Raw genomic sequence first — 26,894 nt, forward strand, 5'->3', positions numbered from 1 at the left:
TGAAAGTATTGCATTTACAGTCATGCTACAGCACGTTGTTGAGTAGTCACTCTACAGTCTCCATACATATAGATTTAGTTTTATTTAAAATAGTCTTTCATTGAATGTGTGCGTATCGCGTAGACTCTCACTTCATGGAGAAAACAAAAGGTAAATATAGCTGCAAGCAGCGGCCCGAGCCGTCAGCGCAAACGCCACCCCGGTGGCATCAGGAAAACTGTGCCCAGCGGCACATACACAGTAACCCTCTAGCACAGGAGTGTCCAACCCTGTTAATGGCGATCAGGATTAGCTTCAAAAAATTAATTAATGGTAGTTGCTTGAAAATTAAAGGTAGGGGTGACTGATTAGAGTTGGAGCTGAACTTTGCAGGACAGTCGATCGCCAGGAACAGGATTGGGCACACCTGATTTAGCAGTTTGGAATTAAGGGATACAGCAAATAAAGGGTTAATCCAAACCATCAAAAGACACACACACACAACATAATATATAAAACTTGAGTAACACTTCCAATAAGGTTTCAGTTATTAACATTAATTATATTAAATTACATTAACAACAACTGTATGGCATTTATTCAATGTGAGTCTCTCTCTCTCTGTCTTTCACACACACTCACACACACACACACTATACACACTCACACACATATAACACATAGAATATTCTATATATATATATATATATATATATATTATTCTAAAACATATATTAATAAGGATTTAGTTTTTAACATTATATAAGTTAACATGTACATCATTTATATAGCATTTATGAATCTTAGTTAATATTATGTTCAAAATGGATTACTACATTATTAATTAAAATGTATAGTTAATGTACATCAGTTACTGTACCATGAATTAACATAAAATTTTTTACTAACACAAATGCAGTAAAAATATGTTGTTCATACTTAGCTTGTACTAATGTTAAATATTATATTTAACTATAATTATTTAACATAAAACTTATTTTGTATTATATATATATATATATATATATATATATATATATATATATATATATATATATATATATATATATATATATATATATATATATAAATGTTAATTAAAGCTTAGTTAAAAATATTTTAGTACATTATTTACTAATATTTTTTTTTTTACAGTTTTATTTTAAGATAGTTTATGTACTGTGAAATAATATGAAAATTAATATTTTAAATGATAGGATTAACTAACATAAAAAAGATAAATAAATTATCTGAAAAAATAGATTGTTCATTGTTAGTTCATGTTAGTTAATGCATTAAATAATGTAAACCAAAAAGAGAGCTTTATTATAAATTGTTGCCAACACTTTTCATGATCTATAACCATTTTTAAAAATCCTTTTAATGATCTATATAAACATTTGTGAAATGATTATATTAAACTATATTACCAGCAAAATTCATTAGCTTTTTAAAATACATATTATTTTTCTTTGAAAGATTTTTATAAATGATTTAAATGGTCTATACGCGTTTCTACAATAATTATTTAAAAGTAATCCTATAGCTCCATCTGGTGGTGGCCATGATTGGTATTACACACTGCACGTTTGGTGTTGCTATCTGAACTGGTCAGAATCATCTGGTGGTGGCCATGATTGGTATTACACACTGGACGTTTGGTTTCGTAATGCCTGGTTCACGAGCTCTATCTGTAATCCGTATTTTTTCCGAGTCCATGTTAATGGATCAGAGCGTTCAAACTGCACACGGTAAAGGATGTGAACAAAAAAGGTTAGAAATAGAAAGGTGCGAAAAGAATGAATATCTAGCGCCTGAGCATAGAGAGGGTTGTGAGTGCACAGGACACAGAGCGAGAGGAAGCGCGTTTTAAGTGCGCGCATTCTCTCCGAGCGAGAGCAGCATGTATCTGAGCACGCGTCTGGTTTTGTGACAAAGAAAAGGAAATCTGCGTGCGAGCGGATAGATTCGCGCTCGCGCATTATTTTAATGTGCTTTCGCGTTACAATAACGCGCTCTCGCTGCTGCTTCTGCACCGCATACACATACTGTATACGCACTGCAGACGGAGTACGTGTGAACCTGTATAATGTATAACAAATCTATTTCAACACCTGAGGCACAGCTACAATGAGCTCTATGACCAATGCATGACAAGAAAACATGACTAATAATTCAGCACTCCTGAATATAAGGAGTTTTTCACTTTCCAGTCTTCAAGGACAATGTATATATCACTCATAAATGATTAAATACCAAATGTATAGTATTTATTAAGATTGATGTGATTTGAATTGTAAAATAATTGGTTAAAATGTGCTTGGAAAAAAAAAATATAATCAGAATATCAATGTGACTAATTATTATGCACTCAGCGAGTAAAAAAAGCATTTTTTAATGATTTTATTGATCTATAAGCATTTGTAAAATATTTTTGCCTGCATTACAGCTAAGTCCAGGGTATGTCACAGGTCAGTATCAAATAAGTTTAAAATTATTATCAGAATAAAAAAATTTAGCCCTACAAATTGTACTAGGTTTTTTTTTTTTTGTCCCTAAAACTGACAGAAAAGGATAAGGCCTAAGAGATTTCTTAAGCTTAATGATGAAAAAAAAAAACAACAACACACACATTACACACATTATTACTTTTTTTTTTTTTTTTGTGGTGATTAAAGAGATGTTAACTCTCTCTCTCTCTCTCTCTCTCTCTCTCTCTCTCAGGCAGGCCCTCCACCCCCCCCTCCCTTCCCTCCCTCACACAGAGAGAGTGGTCTCAGAGTCAGATCAGATGTCTGACAGTTTTTTAAGTTTTTTAATTTTCTGTTATCCATACAGTGTTGTAAAGTCGTCGTGAAACTATGCATATTTCCTCAGAATGACTTCTACTCTGTACGAAAAATGGTTTTGAAGTGTTTGCAAGCTGCAATTTAAAAATACAAGACAATTAATGTGTCCCTTTTTAGTGTTATTTCAAAAAATCACCACGGCAAAACCGTTCAAGCTATCCAAAATCCATTCGCAATTTAAGTTTCTCAATGTTTTGGCATCATGTAGAAAAAGTTTGGTGTGTATAGTGTACTTCTCCTCTGAGCAGTATGCATTAATTCACAGCAATATTTTTCCAAATATCCACATTTAAACCAAAATTGCTGACTTCCTGTTGGTCGTAGCTGATGACTGTAAATTAGAAAGTTGTCCGTCTTGATAAGAACAATATATGTACCGAGTTTGGTGTCTGTAGCTAAAACTAACCCCCCCACTTTTGACAAAAGGTGGCGCTATAGAGTGCCTCCTCCATGCACATTTATGTGCTTTTGCCATTGTCTATCTATCATTTATACTGATATGTGTTTTGAGTTTCATGTAATTCTGAGCATGTTATCTGCCTCAAAAGCACCAGAACAGAATATTCAAGTTTGACACGTTGCCATGGCAACACTATATTAGATATCAATATCCCCACAACAGATTTACATCGGCCGTGTTTTGTCATTATTCTGATGAAGTTTGAAGCAAATCGAGTAAAAATAAGATGCTGAATTCAAAGCATTTTGAAAATGACACACTTCCTGCTGCCAGTTGGTGGCGCTATAACTTTGACTCCTAATAGTCCACATCTATGCGATCGGCATCATACAACGAACAAACCGATGAAGTTTGATCAAACTCAGGAAGTGTATGTGGATGTTATTAGACATTTCCTGTTTCTCATTTTTTGCCCCCTAATTTCAACGCCTCGCCACGTATATTTATTTATGTATTTATATATTTTTTATTTTGGTTTTTTTTGCATTATGTATTGAGATCATGTTCACCGAGTTTCGTGGAGAAACGGGTGGAAAGTCCTCAGAGGAGTATATCAAATTCCAGAGCATGCTTTTTTTTAAACAGCCCTGAATAGCTCACTTCCTGTTGGGCGGAGCCTATGACATAGAGCGCGAAAGTTGTTCGGCTCAATGAGATCTATAAGTGTACAGAGTTTCATATAAATACATGCAAGTATGTGTGAGCTATGGTTCAAGATTTCTGAATGTGTTCCAGGGGGCGCTGTAGAGCCCTTGTGCCACGTCCGGGTCACAGTCTCTGCGGCGTCCTGATGGCCGCAGGTTCCAAAGTGTGTGCCAATTTTCAAGAGTTTTTGAGTATGTTAAGGGCCCCAAAAACCCCCGAAAGGTTAAAAGAAAAATAAAAAAAATTTCAATAATAATAATAATAATATAGCTGCAAGCAGCGATGGCGCCCTGGCCCCCGAGCCGTCAGCGCAAACGCCACCCCGAGCCGTCCCCGGTGCCATCAGTCAAAGTGTGCCCAGTGGAGACATACACAATAACCCTCTAGCACAGGGGTGTCCAACCCTGTTAATGGCGATCGACTGTCCTGCAAAGTTTAGCTCCAACCCTACTCAAACACACCTGAAGCAACTAATTAACGTCTTCAGGATTGCTTGAAAATTAAAGGTAGGTGTGACTGATTAGAGTTGGATCTGAACTTTTCAGGACAGTCGATCGCCAGGAACAGGATTGGGCACACTTAATTTAGCAGTTTGGATTTAAGGGATACAGCAATGAAAGGGTTAATCCAAACCATCAAGCACACACACAACACAATATATAAAACTTGAGTAACACTTCCAATAAGGTTTCGGTTATTAACATGAATTATATTAAATTACATTAACAACAACTGTATGGCATTTATTAATGTGAGTCTCTCTATCTGTCTTTCTCACACACACACTCACTTACACACACACACACACCCACACACAAATAAATTATTATTATTATTCTTATTATTGTAACACTTTTCAATAAGGATTTAGTTTTTAACATTATATAAGTTAACAAGTACATCATTTATATAGCATTTATGGATCTTAGTTAATATTATGTTCAAAATGGATTACTACATTATTAATTAAAAATTTATAGTTAATGTACATCAGTTACTATACCATGATTTAACATATTAATTTACTAACTAAAAATTACTAACACAAATGCAGTAAAAATATTTTGTTCATACTTAGCTTGTACTAATGTTAAATACTATATTATTTAACATAAAATTATATATATTAATGTTAATTAAAGCTTAGTTAAAAATATTTTAATACATTATTTACTACTAATTTTTTTTATTTACAGTTTTATTTTAAGATTAGTTTATGTACTGTGAAATAACATGAATATTAATATTTTTAATGATAGGATTAACTAACATAAAAAAAGATTAATAAAAGATCTGAAAAATAGATTGTGCATTGTTAGTTCATGTTAGTTATTGCATTAACTAATGTAAACCAAAAAGAGCTTATTATAAATTGTTGACAACACTTTTCATGATCTATAACCAGTGTTAAAAATCCTTTTAATGATCTATAAACATTTGTGAAATTATTATATAAAACTATATTACCAGTAAAATTCATTAGCTTTTAAGAATACATATTTTTTTGAAAGATTTTTATAAATGATTTAAATGCTCTATACACGTTTCAACAACAATTATTTAAAAGTAATCCTATAGCTCCACCTGGTGGTGGCCATGATTGGTATTACACACTGCACGTTTGGTGTTGCTATCTGAACCAGTCAGAATGAATGGCGCCTAAATGGAGCGCGAGAACAGGACAGACAGGGCATATGCCTACGTAAGGCCAGGTTTACAAGCTCTGTCTGTGATGCGTATTTTTTTCTGAGCCCATGTTAATGGATCAGAGCGTTCACACTGCACACGGTAAAAGATGTGAACAGAAAAGGTTAGAAATAAAAAGGTGCGAAAAGAATGAATATCTAGCGCATGAGCACAGAGAGAGTTGTGAGTTCACATGACAGAGCGAGAGGAAGCACGTTTTAAGTGCGCGCATTCTCTCCGGGCTAGAGCATGTATCTGAGCACGCGTGTCTGGTTTTGTGAGCGGATAGATTCGCACTCGCGCATTATTTTAATGTTCTTTCGCGTTACAATAACGCGCTCTCGCTGCTGCTTCTGCACCGCATACACATACTGTATACGCACTGCAGACAGAGTACGTGTGAACCTGTATAATGTATAACAAATCTATTTCAACAACTGAGACACCGCTACAATGAGCTCTATGACCAATGCATGGCAAAAAATATCATGCCTAATAATTCAGCACTCCTGAATATAAGGAGTTTTTCACTTCCAGCCTTCAAGGACGATTATATATCACTCATAAATGATTAAATAACAAATGTATAGTATTTATTAAGATTGATGTGATTTGGAATTGGTAAAATGTGCTTGGAAAAAAATATCACCAGAATATCAATGTGACTAATTATTATTATTATGCACTCGGCGAAAAAACATTTTTAATGATTTTATTGATCTATACGCACTTGTAAAATATTTTTGCCTGCATTACAGCTTAGTCTTCATCTGTGAGCTGAACTGTTTTACTGTTACATCCATGAGATTGTGTAAATGTCATGTCACAGAATGTCTGTCATAGGTCAGTACCAAATAAGTTTCAAATTATTTACAGAATAATATAAATATATATCCATGTGTATGTTTTTTTTTAAAATCTTTTTATGTTGCAATTAACATAATTCTTAACCTAATTATGTAAAATAATGTTGCCTGAGCCCTACAAATTGTACTAGGTTTTTTTTTTTTTTTTTTTGGCCCCAAAACTGACAGAAAAGGATAAGGCCTAAGAGATTTCTTAAGCTGTAATGATGAAAAAATAAAAAACATCAACACACAATTACTTTTTTTTTTTCTTTTTTTTTTTCTGGTGATTAAAGAGATGTTAACTCTCTCTCTCTCTCTCTCTCTCTCTCTCTCTCTCTCTCTCTCTCTCTGTCAGGCAGGCCCTCAAGCACCCCCACCCCCCTCCCTTCACACACTCAGTCACCAACAACAAAGTCAGTCACTTAGTCAGTCACCAACAGCACACACACTCAGTCACCAAACCCCTCCCTTCTCTCACACAGAGAGAGAGTGGCCTTAGAGAGTGAGATCAGATGTCTGACAGTTTTTTAATTTTCTGTTATCCATACAGTGTTGTAAAATCGTGAAACTATGCATATTTCCTCAGAATGACTTGTTCTATGTATGAAAAATGGGTTTGAAGTGTTTGCAAGCTGCAATTTAAAAATACAAGACAATTAATGTTTCCCTTTTTACTGTTATTTCAAAAAATCACCACGGCAAAACCGTTCAAGCTATCCAAAATCCATTCGCAATTTAAGTTCCTCAGTGTTTTGGCATCATGTAGAAAAAGTTTGGTGTGTATAGTGTAATTTTCCTCTGAGGAGTATGCATTAATTCACAGCAATATTTTTCCAAAAATCCACATTTAAACCAAAATAGCCAACTTCCTGTTGGTCGTAGCTGATAACTGTGAATTAGAAAGTTGTCCGTCTTGATAAGAACAATTTATGTACCGAGTTTGGTGTCTGTAGCTAAAACTAAGCCCCCCACTTTTGACAAAAGGTGGCGCTATAGAGTGCCCCCTCCACGCCCTATTATGATCTTTTGCCATTGTATATCTATCATTAATTCTGATATATGTTTTGTGTTTCATGTTATTCTGAGCATGTTATCTGCCTCAAAATCACCAGAACAGAATATTCAAGATTGACACGTTGCCATGGCAACACGATATTAGATATCAATATCCCCACAACATATTTACATCGTCCGTGTTTTGTCATTATTCTGATGAAGTTTGAAGCAAATCGAGTAAAAATAAGATGCTGAATTCAAAGCATTTTGAAAATGACACATTTCCTGCTACCAGTTGGTGGCGCTATAACTTTGGCTCCTAATAGTGATATCTATGCGATCGGCATCATACAACAAACAAACCGATGAAGTTTGATTAAAATATGTGGATGTTATTAGGCACTTCCTGTATCTCATTTCTCGCCCTATTTTCAACGCCTCGCCACGAGCAAACCGTTCGAGATATCAAAAATCCCCTGGCAATTTTTCATCCCCAATGTCTTGAGATCATGTTCACCGATTTTCGTGGCGAATGGGTGGAAATCCTCAGAGGAGTATATCAAATTCCAGAGCATGCACTTTTTAAACAACCCTGAATAGCTGACTTCCTGTTGGGCGGAGCCTATGACATAGAGTGCAAAAGTTGTTCGGCTTAATGAGATCTATAAGTGTACAGAGTTTCATATAAATACATGCAAGTTTGTGTGAGCTATGGTTCAAGATTTCTGACTGTGTTCCAGGGGGTCAGAGCAAGCGTAGAACTCTTGTAATAATAATAATAATAATAATCAAGTACTTTACATGTACTTTAGTCAACACATCTAAATAGGTGTTCCTTTTTAAATCATGACAAAAGATTAATTCATAATGATTTAAAATGTACTTTAAAGTCAAACGTAGAATTTGAAAATATTACAAAGTGCATGTTTTGAAAGATTACTTGCGTGTGTTAAGAAAAAAGAAAATAAAGTGTTCTCAAAAATGAACTGAATTAACTGCTTACATACAAAATCTTTACTTGTCACTCAATTTCTGAAACCTGACACTCAAACACCAGAAGCACACACCAAATCTGCCAAACCATACACTAATTCTCGGCCTTTGACTCAGTTTTCAATTTCATAAAACACTTTTTGCAAAACACAACACATAATTCTGTATGTAACACACAAAAAATCTAACAGGAATTATTATTACAGCAAAGGTGTTTGCAAATGTTTGCATTTGAGATGGGTTTGTGATATTTTGAATGCAGTGCTTCATTTTGCAAGAGATGTGAGGCACTTTGCATTTTGCATGTGTGTAAAGTTTTAGGGAAAAGAAGAGGCAAAGTTTTGAAAATGTTTGTAAGCGGTTTAAAAAAAAACTAAGTACGCTTAAGTGGCCTTTTACTTAATATTATTTATATAGATTTTTTTTTTAAATATACTTTTTGGACATCCATTACAATTCTTAATTATCAATACAATATTTGTTTTATTCTTGCAAACATAACAGACGTCTTTTTGTGAAATGTTTTGCTTAAAGATTTTGCTTGTGTCATCTTTATTTAGTATAAATTACACTTGGTATATTATTATGGAAGCATATGGGTAGCAAAATTCATTTTGAAATGTAATTTGTAAAATGGCAATGCATTTCTTTATTTAAATTTACATTTTCCCATGCATATGTGCAACATTTAGTGCAAAATGAAAATTCAATTATATAATTTACATTTGCCATTTCCTACACTAGTTTTAATATGTAAATTAAAAGCATTTTAATGCCTTAAGTTGCACAATTAAAATTAAATTGTATTACCCAAATTAGATGTTTAACACGTCCAAGCAAAAACTGTAGCAAAATTATAATTTAAATGCCGTTTTTCCTAAATGCATGTAGACTTTACGGGTGGGACACTTGGGATTGCATTTTCATCGTGCTACCGCGAGATAATTGTAGCAAAATGCAGTGTGAATTTCAAAATGCATTCTGAGCTAAAGGTGCAGCAAAAGGGTTGCAAAAAAGGTGATTTAAATGTCTTTTATTTTTTCTTAATTGCATTGACACTTACACTCAAGACGTTTAAATTGCATAATGTAGTTAAAGTCAATGTGGATTTGAAAATGCATTCCAAGCCGATCACGCCCCCGACCTGTCAATCATTATATCAAGGCAGGGCTCAGCAACAATAGGTCAATATTCACCATTAACCAAATGCTTTTCACCTTAATTAATACTGTCGTTTGTTGCACCGATCGTGTCCAGTGTAGACAAGGTGTTCCCTTCCTCTCTTCTAACCCATAATAGAGCGCACGTCCCGTGGCACCTAAGCGTTGCACATGCCTTAAAATCCCTCAGTCTGTTTACACTCTGGTTGATTCCGGTGACCGTACAGAAAACACTGCTGCTACTCCTGCCTTCACCAGTCAGATCTAGACACAGCTGTCACAGAACATTCCACAGACAAAGTAAGATCACTTGATATTAAACTTCATGGGCTTCAATCGCGGTGTCTGGTGGCTGTAAACAGTGAGAGCTCTTGTGGCAGGTGCATGTGGCGTGATGTTTCGGAGGTGCCACAGAACACATGCTATATTACGGATAAAAAAGGAACAAAATATAATGTAAGGTGGTAAATAAGTGTAATGTTTAAATTTTACTATTTAATTACCTGCATCACTCGGCATGTGTGACGCACCTGCAAGGTTTAGGTGCTCTGGAGCACGCGATCTATTATAGGAGAAGAATAAAATATGGTGGCAAATAGTTAAAAGTAGAACTGCACTGTCTGCTTGCTTATGTGCATCAATCGGAGTGTAAACAGTGATATGTTGAGGCAGGTGAAAAGCGTTTGGTTAATGGTGAATATTGACCTATTGTGCGTCCTGTTGCTGAGCCCTTCCTTGATATAATGATTGACAGGTAGGGGGCGTGATCGGCTCTGAATGCATTTTCAAATCCTCATTGACTGTAACTACATTATCGCTGGGTATTTAATGAAAATGCAATTCAAACGTCTTGTGTAAGTGTCAATGCATTTAAGAAAAATAAAATGTCCATGTTGCTACCCTTTTGCTGCACCTTTGGCTCAGAATGCATTTTGAAATTCACACTGCATTTTGCTACAATTATCTCGCGGTATCGTGATGAAAAATGTAATCCCAAGTGTCCTACCCGTAAAGTCTAAATGCATGAAGGAAAAATGGCATTTAAATGATAATTTTGCTACAGTTTTTGCCTGGACATATTAAATATATCTAATCAATTTGGGTAATACAATTTAATTTTAATTTTGCAACTAATAAATTATGTTTTTAATTTACAAATTAAAACTAGTTTGAGACATGGCAAATGTAAATTATGTAATTTAATTTTCATTTTCATTTTCATTTCGCATTAAATGTTGCACATATGTATGTAAAATGTAAATTTAAATAAAGAAATGCATTGCCGTTTTACATATTGCATTGCCATTTTGCAAATTACATTTTAAAATGAATTTTGCTACCCATATGCTTCCATATATTATTACCTATATACATTTTTATGTGACTTTTTAGGCCACTGTCTAAATACATACAAAACCAAATACACACACACACACACACACACACACACACACACACACACACACACACACACACACACACACACACACACACACACACACACACACACACACACACACACACACATAGCTTCTGGAAAAATCATAGCATCAAGTCATCTTGTCCCTTTACACAGACTTAAACACACAGAAAGGTGTTGTCCTTGGGGCATGAGTGAGGAAGTGTAAGCTTATGACGGGCAAGATCTGTGTGTGTGTGTGTGTGTGTGTGTGTGTGTGTGTGTGTGTGTGTGTGTGTGTGAGCGCAGCTGTGCTAGTTCCTAACCTTCCCCCCTCATGTCTCTGTATAGTAAAAGATAACACACACACACTGTCCTTTTGTGGATTCTTAACAGTGTGTTTGGGTTTGTTTTGTGTGTGTGTGGAATTCCCTCTCAGCAGATGAATAAACAGGGTGTGTCACAGAGACAGGAGACATGTTTAAAACTTCTGTCACACACACACACACACACACACACACACACACACACACACACACACACACACAACAGCAGTGGACGGGGTACACAAAAGTAAAAGTACAAATGTTGCTTAACTTTGTGCACACACACAGAGGACCTCTCAGTTCTTGATTCATTCTGAATCAGACACAAACACACACTCGCTCACTAAATCAGTGAGTTTTTGACTCAAGGACAGTTGTGATTAGATTAGACCAGTTCGCAAATAAATAGATTATTGCAATTTTCAAACCAATTCAATGGATTCTTTGAAAATAATGAGCTCATTCACATATCGGACATTATCACGCCTTGGAAAGTGTCGATTTGTTTTTCAGTTTATTTCAGTTTAATTACAAGGTACAATATGTTTTTTATGAAATGTAGTAGAGTAATAATTATGCTTTAGAATGTAGTAAGTTGGTGCATTAAGATGCATCATGTTAGGTTTGACGTTAGTGATTAAGAATGTTACACTGATTACATTCAGGCCCTTTTGAATAGTAAAGAGTGCTTCTAAACTAAGAAAACCCTCTCTCAATCCTGCCTGCAGGAAAGAAAAATCACAATAGAGTTATCTTTGACATCTCACTCGTTTCTCCCAGACAACAATGAGAGAACAAATGGAGAGCAAATGGATTTGTCTCCTGAGAAACAAACTCTTCCTATAGTTTGATGAGAGATCTCATAGTGTCTCAAACTTATAACCTGTGATTTTCTAGCTTTTGAATTAGCTTTTATTTTTATATTTTCAGTTTTATTGGAATTTTAGTCTAAGTTTTAGTAATTTTGTTTTGTCCTTTTGTATTTTCTGTCATTAAAGGTTTTATTTTATTTCAGTTGTAGTAATCTTAGCACTACAATTTCAGAATGTATTTGATTTCAGTTAGTTGCCAAGCCAACATTTCTTAAAAATGAAAAGTAAAAATGTAATTTAAAATTTTCATTGATTTCAGATTTATTTGAATTAACATAAATTAGGTTTGAGCACTGAGTAACTTACTATAGGGATTAGAGTTTGTTGCTTATAATAATGCATGATTTACTGTTATTACTGTAGAAAGTTAAACATGTGTAACAAGGACACTCTAAAATAAAATGTTACCTGATTTGTAATGGTTTTACTTTTAGTTAAAAATAACAAGCCTACTTCGATGTATCAAGGTGGCAAAGATTTCTCATCTGAGCTGTGCACATTCATTTTATAGCCATATATACTCTAAGTGTGGGGAATTCCTGTGAAGAATTTTAGCAAAACCATCTTAATCAAGTACTTCAATGAAATATAACTTGGCTTTCTTTTAAGAGGTGTATGGAATAGCAGCGTCTAAGGAAGCTTTCCTGTGGGTGTCTGTCGTGGAATGTGTGTGTGTGTGTGTGTGTGTGTGTGTGTTGGGACACTGTGGTTAGCGTGCAGGTGGATCCCGTGAGGAGGAATGTGCGACTGTATGGTGACTCCCGTCAGCACTGGAGTGTAGGAGGGGCGTCTGTCTCCAGTCAGAGCGTGAGGTGAGGCTCGTGTCCAGTGTGTGAGTGTGTGTTTTGGAGAGAGCAGCAGGCTGCTGGATTCCTGTCGTTCTACAGGACCGTTTCGGATGTGGAGAGTTTATCTGACAGAAAGAGTTTGTAGTCATGCAGGGCAAGACGGGGAAAGCGCCCAAGAAAGAGCTGGTGATCGAGTCTCCCCAGCAGTTTAAATATGTCCCTGTGGTGGAGGAAGAGCAGGACGGTGCGGGTCCGAGGGGGAAGGTTAGTGCGCTCATGTAAGCTCCTGTCAGTCTGATCACAGATGCTTTTCATCACCTTTTAAGTGAGAGAAATCTGAGTGGAATAGTTTGATCAATTGAACTGTTTGTTTTATAGTAAAAAGCTTAAACAACTTTATGATAGTTCTGCAGTCAGTCAGGTTGATTTTTATAGTTAATCAGCTGTGAAACTGTTAAATCAACTCTATGGCAAATTCATAGTCGTGTAGTTTAATAGCCATGCAATATTTTTCATTCAAGTTTTTTGATGGTGGACTGTTAATGTGACTGATTTAAGTTTTTTTTTTTTTTTTTTTTTTTTTTCAATTGATTTCATGACAGTTGTTGTGAAAGTTAAATTAAAGCATAAAAACGTCATGAAAATTGAGGTGTGGTTGTGACAAGGAGTGTTTACAGTTATTGATTAAGCCTTTAGTGCCTGTAAACTGGATCGGTTTAGTTGTTTTTGGGGTTGAAACGTGTAGAGGTATGGTACAATGACATCAGAGGATCATACCATGATATATAAAATTTATATGATACTGTATTAATATACCTTGGTATTTACATGGTAAAGTTTAATTAGTGCATTATATCAAATGATTCATTTAAATTTAAGAACCCAGTAATTAAAGACTTTTTGAACACCTTTTATTAATTAATACTATTTTTGAAGAAAATAAAGTTCAAGGGAACAGCATTTATTTGAAATAGAAGTCTTTTGTAACATTATAAATGTCTTTACTGTCATAATGAATTCTTGCTGAATATAAGCCAGACCCACTTTATATTAAGCAATTGTTCTCAAAATTGATAATAATCAGAAATGTTTCTCGAGCAGCAAATCAGCATATTAGAATGACTTCTGAAGGATCATATTACACTGAAGACTGGTGTAATGATGCTGAAAAATCATCACTGGAATAAGTTACATTTTAAGATATATAAATGTTGACCAAATAAATTAAAGTCTGGGGGAACATAAGAGACATTTTAAAACCATTTAAATAATTTATACTGACCCCAAACTTTTAAACAATGGTGTCCAGTGAAAGAATCATGATGGTTCATAAGGGTTAAAAAATGTCTCAAATGTCTCTTCCAGCATGATCACCTGAAGGTTCACTTTGTCTTTCATGCGCACACACACACACACACACACACACACACACACACACACACACACACACACACACACACCCGACTGTCACTCCCCACATACTGTATCTTTCTCCTGTGTTTCTGTTGCTACACACACAATAGAGCTGAGCTTAGCTTTCAGGCTGTTTGCTTTAAATGGAGAGTGCACTGCTCCTCAGGAGAGAGAGATTAATGTGCTGAGATGATTCATGTGGAGATCACACAAGCTTCCATCATCTCACACGTGTATGTCTTTTCCTGCCGTCAATTTAGTCCAATATATTCTGCTGTTCTACTGACTTATGAACCATATTTTGGATGCAGAGTGTGCTGTGATTTGTGGGCCTGTTGTGTGCAGCTGGAGTGTGACTGGATGTTTCAGAGTACAGCAGTGTAAAGAAATAAACACACATTCACACAGCTGTTCTGTCAGACTGCACTGTCACATTTGAGCCGTGTGTGTGCGTGTGTGTGTGTGTGTTTGATTTCCAATCGGTTAGCAGTTAGAAATTTCTATCACAAAATATTGAAAGTTTACTTAGCTACAATATGGTACAAATTTGTGTACAAAAAAGTGTACATAGCCACAGTAACTGGCGCATTACATTTTTAAAACAACCCAACTGTGCAAACACTGTCCCATTCATGTTCCAGGAATAAATATAGGTGTGTGTGCGTGTGTGTGTGTGTGTGTGTGTGTGTGTGTGTGTGTGTGTGTGTGTGTGTGTGTGTGTGTGTGTGTTTGCCATTTGTGTTTCTACACATGCTGTGACAACTCCATCTAAATGATATGTGTAAAAAAAAAAACATGAATGCACATTTTTACTGTACATTAAAATTACATGAAATAATTGTGTCTCTACAATTGCACTTGCATCACAGGACCATTTAAAATAAATTAGTGGTTGTCATGTACAGCGACCCGTTTTAGGCAGCTCAGTGTAAAAGCTACACTATTGTGAAGACAGTCACTGTCATTGACACTACTGAAAAGTGAAACAAAGTTAGTAGCATCTCTGTGTAGGTCAGTACTCTCTGGAATTGCTCTAGAATTAGTTAGTTTTTGTGCAGTTAGTTTCATCAGCGATAATAAAATCACCTGTCAGTCATATGACTGTAACTCAGGTCTCTCATATATGTGTTAAAGATTAAACTGCTGAATGTTTGAAATGTGAATATTCACTCTCACACACATACAAATGCCTCAATTCATTTCATTTGATTGGACAGCATTTCTTCTGATGTTTTCTTAGCAGTCATTGGAAAAACAAGGGGTCTACCTACAGTTTTGCAAAACAAAAAAATTACAGTAATTGTGCATATAATTCACTGCCATTTCCAGCTGAAATAAGCACTAGTAACAGTAAAACACCAACCATTTTTATTACTTTTCACGCAAATAATGATTATGGGGCCAGATTGCCAATTAATAAAGACCTATTTTTGTTTGGTATCTTGCACAATACCATATAATGACCTCAAAACACTTTTACCATAGTGCATGATGTGTAAACTAATACATTTCATTGTTTGCATCGCATAAACAGCTCCATATGTAGGCCTATGGCGTTTCTGCCATAGTAAACTTGCATGGTAGCTCACCTGGTACAGCACTGAACTTGTGATCAAACAGTCGGATACAAGCCCCATGAAACACAAGTCACGATAAAATGGTTGCTTCAGCAAATACATTTTTGTTTCAGGTGGTACATTATTTTCAAATGCAATAGTGTTAACCGTGTCACTCATTGGATGTTTAATTTTTACAACTGCATATGTATATATTCACATTCAGCTGTTTCAGATAAAACTGAACATGCTTTTAGCATCACTCACTTGACACGTTTTGAAGAAATGTCACCACATGCAAATATTTCCAGTGAGCCTGGCTCAGCCTGACTTTGAGAGTCTGGGTTTGTATGCTCATGACACACACACTGCTGGGATCGAAATGGTTGATGATAGTTTTATGTGGTGCCTGAAGGCTTTAATCTGTTGTACAGTCAGTGGAGCTGGTGTTCATGGTGTTTGGTTGGGAATCTGGTCTTTGATTGGTCTATCCAGTTATGATATCATCATCAAAACAACGCCGTCTCCTTGGAGATCTGCATCTGAGGTCATTTTGCCAATATCACTCCCAGATGTGTGAGTGGACTGTGTTATCTCACTTAGTCTTACACACACTCCAAGATTCCTCCTATATTAGTGGAAACATATTACTAAAATCCTCATACAGCACTCATATTCTTTAGAGATCACTGATTTATTTTATTACAGAAAGAGTATTAGCAGAGTGAAAGTTATTATCGCTGCACAACATTTCAACTTTGGTTTGAACATTGAACACCATTGAGTCTGTTTAGAAACAGGTACAATCACAATGGAGTATCTTAAGGTGCTTTGCTTTTAGGTTTTTTTTAAATAATATTTAATTGGACTTTACAGATCAACCCTTGTCTCATTTGATTGTGCTAATTTAGTTTTTCTCCTCTAATTAGTAAATGTGATCACCGTCTTAAAACATATTGCAGAATTCAGATATCTGTAAGATGTGCTGAATGTTTTCAGGTGAAGCCGCGTGTGGTGGAGCCTCTGGATTATGAGAGTGTGCTGGTGCAGAGGAAAACTCAGATCCTCAGCGATGGACTCAGGGACATGCTGCAGTTTCCTCTGGAGGATTTTCAGGTCAGATTATCTATGACTTTCCAGTGAATTTTTTTATTATTATGGTATCCTATAAATCCTATTTATACGTCACTCTAATGTGCTATCCTGCCTTAAAATGTGGTCACACTAGACTTTAAACACTGCAACGGCTGGAATACAACATCAAACTCTGTGTCTTTTTTAAAAAGCATAATTCAACATGTAACATATAGAGATGTTATCTACTTCACTTCACTACTAGCTAGGTTTTAAAAGTCTGTACTTTGTTTGGTTGCACCATTTATTTTTAAAGGGGTCATCGGATGCCCATTTTCCACAAGTTGATATGATTCTTTAGGGTCTTAATGAAAAGTCTATAACATACTTTGGTTAAAATTTTTCAATGGTAGTATAAAACAACACCCTTTTTACCTTGTCAAAAACAGCTCTGTTCACAGAAAGCCATTTCGGTGCATGTCCCTTTAAATGCTAATGAGCTCTGCTGACCCAGCCCCTCTCCGTACGTGGGGTGACGAACCGTTCTCTGAGAGACTGTAAACTTTAGTCGCATTTATCTTGAAACTTGCTAACTAGCACATTATTAGGAAAGGCGATTTGCAAAATTCATTAAAAAACGTATACTCACTTCTTCTGTAGGTGAAACTGAATCACAAATGATTTGCGTGGACATAGACACATTTAGGCAGAACGGAGGACTGGATTAAAAAAAAAAACACTGGGTGGATTTGTATCATTATGGTGTGATTGTGTACACACACTGCCAACACACATTTCAGTTCAAACAACATGTAAAAGTGAATTTTGCATCCGATGACCCCTGTAAGGCAGAACATTGTATGCTCTCTTTAATATAATAAATAGTTGCATATGACGTTTACTCTCAGTGATCCAGCTGTGGCAGCTGTGGCAGCTGTGGCCTAACGGTGAGAGATTTGGACTTGTAACCAGAAGGTCGCAGGTTCGAGTCTCGGTGCTGGCAGGAGTTGTAGGTGGGAGGGAGTGAATGAACAGCGCTCTCTTCCACCTTAATTACTCTTGGTTGTAGTGACTTTGGGCAAGGCACTGAACCCCCAGTTGCTCCCGGGCGCTGGATCTATAGCTGCCCACTGCTCCGGGTGTGTGTTCACGGTGTGTTCACTTCTCACTGCTGTGTGTGTACACTTGGATGGGTTAAATGCAGAGCACCAATTTCGAGTATGGGTCACCATACTTGACAAATGTCACGACTTTCACTTTCACTTTCAATATTTGAATATTATGAATCTTTATTCATTATCATCTTTAATTCTAACTTTTATCTTACGTAACTAATGGTAAACATGTTTCCATTCAAATAGGTGTTGAGGAACCATTATCAAAGTAACTTACTCACATAATGTTTTCTTTCTTAAAATGTAAATGTCAGCATTTTCATATATGTGTAAAGGATTGGCATCTGTCAGGTCAAAAATAAGCTTATTGATGAAGTTCAGTCAATCTGATATTTTATTCCATGTGTTACCTCTGGATGGAGGCGTTATGTTTCAGCAAGTTTAATGGTGCAACACAAAACATATTTTGTAATGTGTAAGTTGTTACACACAGCTTAAGTTGTAATTTACTCACAGCTGGGGGAACCTGTCCCAGATCCACCGTGTTTACACTCTTCAGAACGTCCACCTACTAATGGTCCGTGTGTCAATGTCTCTCTACATTCAACTGGGACAGGAAGTAACATTGAAATATGACACATTTTAGCTTTAATCTATGAACCGTGAGAACCACAGATGTCATGACACCAGGCTTTGTCCATCCTGATCTATGATCGGCCGGCACACTGACACATTCCACAGAGATCTTGACCGGCAGAGCAGATGTTCCCCTCCTCTTCTCTCTCAGTGTCTCGTGTTGTTTCTCTGGGTCACCGGCTCTGATCACACCATACAGCTGGAGTCTTGGCTCTCAGAAAAAAGGTTCAAGGCTGTCATACAATAAACGAGTAAAGTAAACAGCTGTCTGACTGTCACAGCTGCACACAGAGTCCATTTAACAGAGGTGCTGTCCACTGAATGGGCACGGTTTCTGATGTCCATAGACGTGCTGCATGAAAACATCATCTCCTACCCAACAGCACAGAGATCCAGGCTGCATCTCAACTTATACTACATATTAAATTGGGATTCATTCATAATATTTAAAAAACTAGGTGAAAGGTATCCGGATGATCTACTACTTATGGAAAGATTTAGGATTGTGCAATTAATGGACACTGTACGATCCCATGAAGCCATACAAAGGGTTTATGAATGCCAGTCAAACGATGCAACTGATGCTGTAGGTCACATGACAACATGACGGATGTAGTTCATACTATTATGAACATGCTTCTGATTGGTCCACTGGTTTAGAACTGACGTTGATGCATGGTGCTGCGTGTAAAAGTTAAAAAATGTTTAACTTGACACGGCATCTTAAAAGCTTGGCGCCCATGTATGAGACGCTGCAAAAGATGTGAACGCAACAGACATACACATTCTGTGTGAACTACCAAAAGTATGCAGAAATGCAGTTGGTAATCACCCTCAGGATGAGACTGCAAAAGTGGGCTTTTGACAGCATGATGGTTAATTAACCGGGCTGTGAAAGTGCACAGACTCATTTCCCAGTACATTTACATTTATGCATTTAGCAGACGCTTTTATCCAAAGCGACTTACAGTGCATTCAGGCTATACAATTATTTACCAGTATGTGTGTTCCCTGGGAATTAAACCCACAACCTTTTGCGCTGCTAAACTGCTCCAATGGGACAGCCCTTACATCCATTTGCAGTGCCTAAAGCTCCTTTAGATGAAAGCTTTTATCAAAGGTAAGATAATGTCATATTTTATTATTTTATTACACATATTACTGTCACTAACAGGTTAAATGGGTAGTTCACCCAAAAATCACCCTGATGTCATTCCAAACTCATAAGATTGTGTTCCTTAACATTCAGAACACAAATTAAGATAATTTTGAAGAAATCCAAAAGCTTTCTGACAGCAACTATGTTCAAGGCCCGGAAATGTAGTAAGGACATCATGTGACATCAGTGGTTCAAACGAAAGAAAAAACAAAAATAATGACTTTCTTCTCTTCCGTGTCAGCCTTTGACGCACGGTCACGAGAGTACCACGATGCATGTGCGGTACTGTCATGAATGCATGTTGAATTCTGGCAAGGGAAAGAAGAAATTGTTGAAAAAGTTTTTTTTTTTTTTTTTTTTACACAAAAAATATTCTCGTTGCTTTGTAACATTACGGTTGAACTGCTGATGTCACATGGACTATTTTAACTATGTCCTTACTAACTTTCTTGGCCTTGAACGTGTCAGTTGCATTGCTGTCTATGCAGAGTCAGAAAGCTCTTAGATTTAATCCAAAATATCTTAATTTGTGTTTCGAAGATGAACAAAGGTTTTACGGGTTTGGAACGTCATGAGGGTGCGTAATTTATGACAGAATTTTAATTTTTGGTTGAACTAACCCTTTAATACATGCCACCATGCTAATACTGGATAAGCGTAGACAAGCACTAACCAGTCCAAACTAGTCTCACAGATTCAGACCTTCATCAGTATAAAGTCTGGTCCATTTGCAGCTTTCCAGTCACACTGGATTTTTAGTTTCGTTGTCCTTTATTCAAATGCATGCAAATGCAGGGGACAGGAAACAAACGACCATGCAAATTTCACTGCTTTCTTAAGTTTGGTAAACTCTGACCTGCAAATTCATAATCTTGTGAAAACGTGACAAATAGGAGATCTTTGTGACCTCAGCTGAATTTAAAAAATGCTAACTTGAAATCTGCAGCACTACCTAAGCCATGAGTGTGGAATTTATGGTCCAGCCTATAGTTTTACCCTATAGTGCTTTAAAAATATTGCTTTATTTGTCTGACATGTCGATTTTTAACAGTGAGTTTGAGGACTACCAGTTTGAACAAATAAGAGCAATGTTTGGGAAACCTGCTGGGTATCAGTCATTTTTGCAATTCCCATTGGTGCCACTGTTAAAAATGTACAATGCTATACATTTACAAAACCAGCTAGTTGGTGGGTTGCCTTAATGACTAGATAATAATCAGGTTTTCAGGTTCACCTGACCCTGCTCAAACTTGTTTTTTAAGGGGCATTTACATAAGACAACCGTGCAGTGTTCAGGAACACCTAGACAATGCACAATGGAAAGAAACAGAATTAGGACTGCACGATTAACTGTATTTAAATCGTGATCACAATTGAATTTCTGCTTCTCTCGATTAATTAACAATGATCATCTGTGCTATTGGCCAACAGGTTATTTAAAGGTGCTGTATGTAAGTTTTTGATTGTACTAAAGCATAAAAATACCATAATATGTTTGCAGATATTTAAGAAACATGCTAAGTTAACATACTTGTTTATCTGAAAAACAATGCTACAGTCCGTTATTCTTCTTTGAAAATGTGTGCTCCGGGCCGGAATGCCGGTCTCTGATTTGGTTTGTGAAACCCGCCCACTGCCAGTTTACCTAATTGTATTTTGGCACCCCGGCCGGGTTGCCGGTTGGCTGGAAACACAGCGTATTTCATTTCAGTCATGGAAGTTGGCAAACGAAAGGGTTCAGAGCGTCAATCTGGCAACCAAATAATATATTATTCTCAAATGAAAGTGATGTACAGCTGGTCTTGTGCAAAATCTGCAAGTAAATGTTCTAAGTGGCGAACGGTAATAAATCCAAATATGAATCTGGACTATGTTGTTTGTGATTGTAAAGGTTCATATTTATGATTTATTATTGATTAAGGTCTTTAGTGGATGAGTATTTTGCTGGGGCCTACTTGTTCCTCCACATACCAACATGTTTACCATCTTGAAGTTCCTGACGTGCTGCTAATCTGCTAATCTCATGCCATCAGACGTGCCTTTTCCCACGTGTCCCCTAGAGAGCTTGCTTTGAACCTCTGACCTTTTAGGATACCAACCCAGGTCTTCAGCCACTGCCTGAATCTTCATTAGCTCTTGAAGATTCACTCACACACTTCTGTCCTGTAGTGGTGTGCTCGTGGTATTTGTTCCTTGTCCTCCTCTCCTGCGATCTGCATCTCTCCAGGAGGAAGTGAGGGTTTCAGAAAGGAAGTTTGGGAACAGGAGGACTCTATTGTTTGTTTTTTTCTTTGGAATGCTATTAACGCTATTTTCCGCTGGTTCTGAGACCCACTGACCCTGGTGACATAGAGACACTTTCCTGCTAAATATAAAACATCAAGAGCATTTGTGGTAAACAGACCGTCTCAGATCTCAGTGGACTTTGTTTAGGGCACATGACATATTTCATTCGGCATGAATGGAAAAAAAGGGAAACAAAAGATTGTGAATTTGTCTTTAGCCACCAAAAATTCATTGGATTATGAATATTTGATTACTAGCTGTGTTATATTATATAATTGAATTACAGTTTGATATTTTACATTTTATTTATTTTTTATTTTTATTTTTTTATTTTCATTTTAGTAAAGTTTTAGTAATTTTGGTGTTTTTAACATTTTTATTAGTTCATTTTTTTATGTCCATATAGCCTAGTTTTTAAAATTTTAGTTTTTAGGTGTTTTTTTGGTTTTTATTTTGTTAGTAAAAAGTAATTACTTTTTTATGGTTTTAGTTTTAGTTAAATGGTAATAATTCTGATTATTAGTATTGGGACTGTATGACACTAATTTTGTAAAATTTACGTATAATGTCTTGTGTAATAAGCTGCCAGTACATTTTCTGTTATGTTTCATGTTTATTTTTTTCAGTGCATATTGAATGTTTTAATTCATATCAAATAAAATGCTTTAAAAGTGCTGGTTGCATAAGAGAATGTAATTTTTCATTTTAATTAATATTATATAGTAAGATTAATTAAAGTGATGGTTCACCCAAAAGTGTTTGAGGGTTAATTAAAGTGATAGTTTACATCTAAACATCTTAAATAAGGAATATGATTGCTTCACATAATCCAGACATAGTCAGTAATGTCAGGCATATGTCAAGCTTAAGAGTGAATGAGCACTGGTAAATTGAAGCACTTTGCTAGCAAGCTAATTAACTAAATGCATTATATAGAAGATATGCAATATAAATGTAATCTTACAACTTGCATCTACACAAAACAGATGGAAATGCACATGTGATCTAGACCGTGCTGGTCAAAATGTGTAACACTCTTGTGGATGTGCTTTTCACATAAGAACATGCTGGTCTGGACGACATGCTGCCCCAACACTAACCAATCAGACCTCAAGGAATCACCCAGGGTGCTGCCATAACCAATCAGAAAAAAAAGAGAAAATGCATGTTTTTAAAAGTCATGTACTCGAGTACTCGTGGCCATCCCTAATTTGTTGGATCAGATGTCATGTTTTGTATAGATGTGGTTATAGATAGCATAGATTTGATTATAACAGTGTTTTTCTTCTGCAGGTGTGTACACTGCCACGACAGATCCGGACGTTCTACCGCTCCATACCTCCACACGCACTGAGAGAGGCACAGAGTCTGTTTGTGCAAGAGGTAAAACACACACACACACACACACACACACACACACTTACAGAGCACTTTCTTTGAATTCATAACTTTACTGTCTCACATTTACAGTCATACAGTGTGTGCGTGTAAGACAGAAAAGCACAGCACCTATTGTTCTTTAACAGTATTTGAGCATTTGACATCCTCACACATACTTTCTGCACTCAGAGGATTTCCTCTGTTGTTTATAGAGAAGACTTTGTCCGAGACACTCACTCCTAGCTGAGAGGAGAATAGTGCTCCATTGTTCTGCAGATATTCCCAATTCTTTTTAAGACTCACTGCCAGATAGGTATAAACTCATGGGATACTCCCGAACTATTTCAGTACACACACACACACACACACACACACTGATGTTACTGGCAGACACACGACTGCTCTCCAGTTGAATATATGAACAGATGGTTTAACGTGAGTTTTCAAAACCTAGTGAGCTTCATCTCTGTCTACATGAGAAGCTGCCTTCAAAAGGGATGCCTTATAAAGTACATACAATATATACTTCAAATTTCCCCTGATACCTTTGAGGTAGATAGAAAGCAGCATCATTTTAATGTAACAGCTTTTATAGTGTAACTATGACGCCTAAAATGTTGCATCTTACTAGGGATTGTTGTTGGAGTATATGTGAGTGTGTTTTTAACATTCACCATCAGCTTTATGCAAATATTAAGCTGATGTTGTGTATTTAAATACTGAGTGGTCCTTCTGTTTCACTTTTTTTTTTTTTTTGATCTATAAACAATTTTGCCTTTGAGGAATGGGTTTTCCTGCCCCTGCCTTTCATCTCCTTTCTGCTCTTCCTAAAAAAATCAGATTGGACAGAGAGCAAAGGATTGAGGGAATAAATGCGATCTTTTTGAGCACAGGGTGACTTTGCATAAAACAGTGACTCAAACATAGTAATGCCCTTGCATTTCCTTTCCTGTCAGAAAGGAGAAAAGCAGTCAAGGATCTGGTTGCAGTTAACACTCATTCTCCAGATCATTTAAGCTGTGGTGCTCAGGCAAATGATGCAGGTTTGAATCCGGTTTGCAATTCGTTCTGATCCTACTTCACCCTCCTTAAATAGTTTCCACTCTTCATTATTTTAATTAAGATTCAAAACGTACATTGCTAAAATACATATTAATAATACATTATAAGCGCACAAATTAAAGTCATTATCGTTGATATTGTATTAGTAAGGGTTAATGCATGAGTCGGGTGGTTCTTGACCTCCACGTCGTGCATTAAAATTGTTTAATGCACAGCTAGCCATGCATTATCACGCTTATACCATGGTCATTTGATTAATGATGTTTCTAGCACAATGACCAGAAGAGTAAAAATGATGGTTATTTAATCAGTTATGGCTCGTTAGTGCTAGCATTCTGCCCACTTCAAATCAGACACAGAGATTAAATAGTACTGTAAGATCACATTTATTTGAATAAATCAACGGATCGAGAGAGAGAGAGAGAGAGAGAGAGAGAGAGTCAGTGTTTAGACATGTATTGACTTTTTAATGTAAGGACAATAGAGAGAAGGGACTGGGCATCATGAGATGTTGCAATTCAGAAATGAACCCATGTCTGCCGCTTGAGCACCAGGAGTACTAGCTGCTAGATCTCAAATCTACTTCACTTTCAAATTCATCCTTTTAATAAAGAGAGTTTGTGTGAATAATTGGCGTTGTGTATGTCAAAGGTAATGCTGATGATGTTAATGCTATTGTGTTTGTTCTTACAGTGCATCAAGTCTTACATCTCTGATTGGCATGTGGTCAACTACAAATATGAGGATTATTCCGGTGACTTCCGTCAGCTTCCCAAGTAAGAACCTCAATTAGACTGAGACATGTTACAGCCTGTGTGACTGATTATAGCTGCAGGGACAGAGGACTGCAAGGTATCATTGTTACAGTGTCCTCCTAGGCTGCTCTGTGTGTGTGTGTGTGTGTGTGTGTGTGTGTGTGTGTGTGTGTGTGTGTGTGTGTGTGTGCTTATGCTACATTGTGAGGACCAAATGTCCCCACAAGGATAGTAAAACCTGAAATGGTCGGAAAAAAATGATTAAAAATAGTAAATGATGTTTATCTGAAAGTGTAAGAATGCAAACAGGTTTTCTGTAAGGGGTGGGTTTAGGGTTAGGGGATAGAAAATATAGTTTGGTCAGTATAAGAGTAATAGAAGTCTATGGAAAGTCCCCACAGTTCACAAAAACAAATGTGTGTGTGTGTGTGTGTGTGTGTGTGTGTGTGTGTGTGTGTGTGTGTGTGTGTGTGTGTGTGTGTGTCTGTGTGTGATTGTCAGCACTTGGAAAGATGTTTGTGTTGGCGAGAGCAGGAAATGTGTTTTGCTGGGTAACAAAAGAGCAGAGGAACAGTGAGTGAGGTCATCATCTCCACATTGCCACATATACACTTACAGAGCCTTTAACTGTTTAAATGGCCATCTGCTTTTTCATCTTTTATTGAGACAAAGTTGAGCAGGATGAGAGTGCAGCCAAGATCTGATTATCTGGAGAAAGAAACATAAAAACTTTCATTAAAATGTCATTACCAATCATTATATAAAGCTAAATGGATAGTTTATGTGGATATGAACATAAATGAAATATGTTACAAACAAACTTATTAAGATGCAAAATATATCACAGATATAGATTAAAATCCTTTTTTTCTTGTAGGTCCTTTTAATTTTGTCTGTAATTTTTCTGTTGACTATACTGTTCAATTAATTGGTTAAAAATACAGTAAAAAGCATTCTTGTTAAAGTAACTTTTCTTTTTTAATTTATTTTAAAATATAAATGTATAAATGCTGTGATCATTGCTCCAGTCTTCAGTGTCACATGATCCTTCAGAAATCATTCTGATATGCTGATTTTCTGCTCAAGAAACATTATTATTATCAATGTTGAAAACAGTTGTGCTGCTTAATATTTTTGTGGAAAACATGCTACTTTTTTTCAGGATTCTTTGATGAATAGAAAGGTTGAAAGAACAGCATTTATTTGAAATAAAACATTTCAAATGTCTTCATTGTTAGCTTTAATCAATTTAATGAATCTCTTTAAAAAGTACTTCCCGAAACTTTTGAGCGACAGTGTAAGTGCTGTTTTTCCTTTGAATCTGGGTGTTAATTTGTGTTTGTTTTGTACACAGCAAAGTGTCCAGACCTGATAATTTAGCCCAGCATGTTTTTGAGGTGGATGAAGATGTGGATAAAGATGAGGTAAATCAAACTCGCACACAATCACACCTTCCA

The 26,894-nt window shown here is 36.2% G+C and overlaps 1 protein-coding gene across 8 annotated transcripts in view; it reads left to right on the top strand.

Annotated features, from left to right (window-relative positions):
- The window catches only part of LOC109095670 (dedicator of cytokinesis protein 9-like), a 94,442-nt gene that overhangs the window by 16,916 nt on the left and 50,632 nt on the right, over window positions 1-26,894 (top strand). For 5 of the 8 annotated variants that reach the window (XM_042730691.1, XM_042730695.1, XM_042730696.1 and 2 more), the window contains exons 2-5: window positions 16,970-17,086; window positions 23,534-23,623; window positions 25,376-25,458; window positions 26,792-26,861. In XM_042730691.1, coding sequence (XP_042586625.1) covers window positions 16,970-17,086; window positions 23,534-23,623; window positions 25,376-25,458; window positions 26,792-26,861 — 360 coding nt within the window. Of the gene's footprint in view, window positions 1-13,026; window positions 13,266-16,969; window positions 17,087-23,533; window positions 23,624-25,375; window positions 25,459-26,791; window positions 26,862-26,894 lie in introns of those variants that run through there. The other 3 variants (XM_042730692.1, XM_042730694.1, XM_042730697.1) reach the window with 2 other exon arrangements.

Source organism: Cyprinus carpio, chromosome B9 (assembly GCF_018340385.1).
Source record: "Cyprinus carpio isolate SPL01 chromosome B9, ASM1834038v1, whole genome shotgun sequence".
NCBI classification, from domain to species: domain Eukaryota; kingdom Metazoa; phylum Chordata; class Actinopteri; order Cypriniformes; family Cyprinidae; genus Cyprinus; species Cyprinus carpio.